The sequence below is a fragment of the Mandrillus leucophaeus genome, unplaced genomic scaffold (genome assembly GCF_000951045.1).
Source record: "Mandrillus leucophaeus isolate KB7577 unplaced genomic scaffold, Mleu.le_1.0 Scaffold313, whole genome shotgun sequence".
Classification (NCBI taxonomy): Eukaryota; Metazoa; Chordata; class Mammalia; order Primates; family Cercopithecidae; genus Mandrillus; species Mandrillus leucophaeus.
Window position 1 is genome coordinate 538769 of NW_012103288.1, and position 2726 is coordinate 541494.

The window sequence follows — 2726 nt, forward strand, 5'->3', positions numbered from 1 at the left end:
CGTCGAAGCGGTCGCGCAGCACATCGCCCACGGCGCGCAGGGTGGGCAGCCGCATCCAGCACGTTCGCACCGTGCAGGATCCGGACATCCCGTGGCACTTGCACTCCTGACGCATCTCGGAGAATACGGTCTGCGGGGAGAGGGGAAGAAAGAGTGTCCCAGGGCACCCGGCCAGAGTCACCCTCCCAGACACTGCCCCCTCCCGGACGCCACGGGGGCCGGACCTCAGCAAAGGCCCAGGCCTAGCTGAGCCCAGGGGAAGGGAGGCGCGAAATGTTCCGCTGAGATTTGGAAACCCTGCCCAACCCTGCTCCGCCGCGGCGGGTCAGTCTCGTCCTCTCAGGCTTGTTTTTCAAATCTGTATAGTGAAGAGACTGTGCTTGATTTGTAACCTCTTCTACCTGTCCGCGGGCCAGGCATCCCTTTGCCCTCAGCCACTGTCTCCTCTATTCTCCGGCTTCTTTCCAAGCCTCCAGCTCTCCCAGGACGCCCTCTCCTGGTGCCCCTTGCCTTATCTCACCGACCGTCTCTTCCCCAGCCCGAGGTTGGCCGCTGCCGCTCCGCTTAGGGTGCGGAGCCTCTCAAAGCTCACCGTACGGCCAGCCTCGTTGTTGTGAAGGTTCATGAGGAAGCGCAGGTCCCGCCCCTTCTCCCCGGAGTCCACGAACTCCCGGCCGAAGAGGCGGCCGAAGTCAATGTTGTCGCTGCAGCCCCCCCAATGCCAGTCGGGGCCCCCGGGGCCGCGCCGCCGGTAGTCACACGTGCAGGATTCGATGGAACCCTCTGAGCAGGAGCGCGCCACCGAATGGGTGACCCCGGCGGAGGTGATAGCGAAGATAAACGCCGTTTCTCGACAGCCTGTGGGAGAAGGGAGCAGGGGATCGGCGAGGGTGTACGCGGGGCGCGGCCAGCACCCTCAGCGAAGGGCTTGGGACCGGAATCCAACCCCCGACTCCGCACTTAGAGTCCTGAGAGCCAAGGCCGGCAGTGCTGGAAAGCTGGTCTCTAGGGCTAGTAGAGAAAGCAGGTGCGTGGGCACGCAGCCACGTCCACGGGCGTAATCACACCTTACTGGGAGGTTCCAGGGCGCATTTTGGCTCGATAGCGGAAGTGGAGCAGCCCCAGAGAGAAAAACCAAAGAGAGGGGAGCAGAAGAACCATACATCCCCAAGACTTCTTCGCAGCCCAAAAGTTTCGGCCCATGTTGGAGATGCAAGTCTTGCTAGGCGAGAGGCAAGACACACGCCTGCAGCGAGCAGCTTCCCAGGCGCTTTTGAGAGAGGCTGGGGGAAAGCGGCGGTCAGCCGGCGTCCGCGACCTGAAACTTTATCTGGGGCAGTAGCTCAGAAAAGTTAAGCTTCGCTTCCAGGGTGCACGGCTGTTAGAAGTCTGGCCCCGAGCTGGCGCTGGGCACCAGGCACTTGGCGGGTTGATCGTGTGACCCTCCAGACGCCTGGGACACCTTCTCTGAACTCGCCCGCCCATGCCCTGGGGGTGACCCCGCGTTTCCCCTGCTCCCGGAAGCGTCGCCTTCCTGGGCACCCACCTCGGTTGACGATCTTGCCGAAGAGGTGGGGCCCTGGAGCAGTGGGACAGTTCCAGCGGCGATTCCGGAACTGCCACTTGCACTCGCGCACGGCACTCTGCAGCCCCCCACTCACGCTGTGCAGGATCCCCGGATTTTGGCGTATCAGACGCCGCTGTTTGCGGCTCAACAGCTGCAGACTGGGCTCCAGTACCAGTTGCAGACTCTTGGAGTCCGTCAGCAGGTTCGTGGAGGAGGCTACGTTCACAATACCCCTGGTGGGACGTATGATAGCTCAGGCTCAGGAAGGGGATCCGCACCCTAACCATAAAAACTGTGCCACCCAGTCCTCTTCCTGGGGGTATGCGGCTGGAGAGAGTGGCGGGAGATTAATAATACGCTAATAACCCCGCGCTCCCAGGCTCACTAATTTGAAAGAACTGGGCGTCCAGACTTGTGTGTCCCCATTAGTCCCAGGGCTGCTCGCCTGAGCCCTAGGTCCGGAGACTGGACAGAAGAGGTACCCGGAGACCGAGTGTCTACCTCGGATCTCCGAGCCTCTTCCGGTCAGCCTGAGCGAGATAATCATGGCCTGCCGTTTTTGCCCACCCAAGGCGTGAAATGCTTAGGAGTCCCACCCTCTTCTCCCCTCCTTTCTAAGCGAACGCCTGGCCCTTCACTTCCCGAGGTGGGGAAACCTGTGGTGAGGCCACTACCGTGAGGCTGCAGTTGGCGCTCAAAGGGGAAGGGCGGTACTAGATGAGAGTGGGCTCCCTGCCTGGGGTATCTTAGGCCTCCGCGGGCGGGCGGATCATTCGCCCCACTTCTACAGAGCTGGAGTCTGGGGCAGCTCCATGCCAGATCGCCCTTCGGTGTCGCGGAGGGAAGTCAGAGCGGGGAGGGAGTCTGTGGGCAGACGGATCCCAGAGCGTGGGAGCTGGGTAGGGTTGGCCCCTGGCTCTGTGCCTCGGGACAAGTGGCGACCCCGCACCAGCTCACTTACCACCATCGGCCACTGCTGTTGGCAGCCAGGGCTGCGGGCAGAGCGGCCAGCGCCAGCAGCAGCGTAGCAGAAACCCAGCCAGGCAACAGCGCCCAGAGCCCCATGGCCTGCCTGACTTTGCCCGCTCTGTGCTGCAGTTGCGGCGACTTTGGCTGTTGCCCGCGACGATGGGACGGGACGCGGCGGTGGCGGCAGTGG

At 62.9% G+C, this 2726-nt stretch overlaps 1 protein-coding gene across 1 annotated transcript in view; it reads right to left on the bottom strand.

The window, feature by feature from the left end:
• The window catches only part of WNT1 (wingless-type MMTV integration site family, member 1), an 8282-nt gene extending 5650 nt beyond the window's left edge, over nucleotides 1-2632 (bottom strand). Inside the window, exons 1-4 of the mRNA XM_011987683.1 lie at nucleotides 2529-2632; nucleotides 1547-1800; nucleotides 593-858; nucleotides 1-130 (exon numbers count right to left, since the gene is read on the bottom strand). Coding sequence (XP_011843073.1) covers nucleotides 1-130; nucleotides 593-858; nucleotides 1547-1800; nucleotides 2529-2632 — 754 coding nt within the window. The remainder of the gene's footprint in view (nucleotides 131-592; nucleotides 859-1546; nucleotides 1801-2528) is intronic.
• Between the last annotated feature and the right edge of the window lie 94 nt (nucleotides 2633-2726).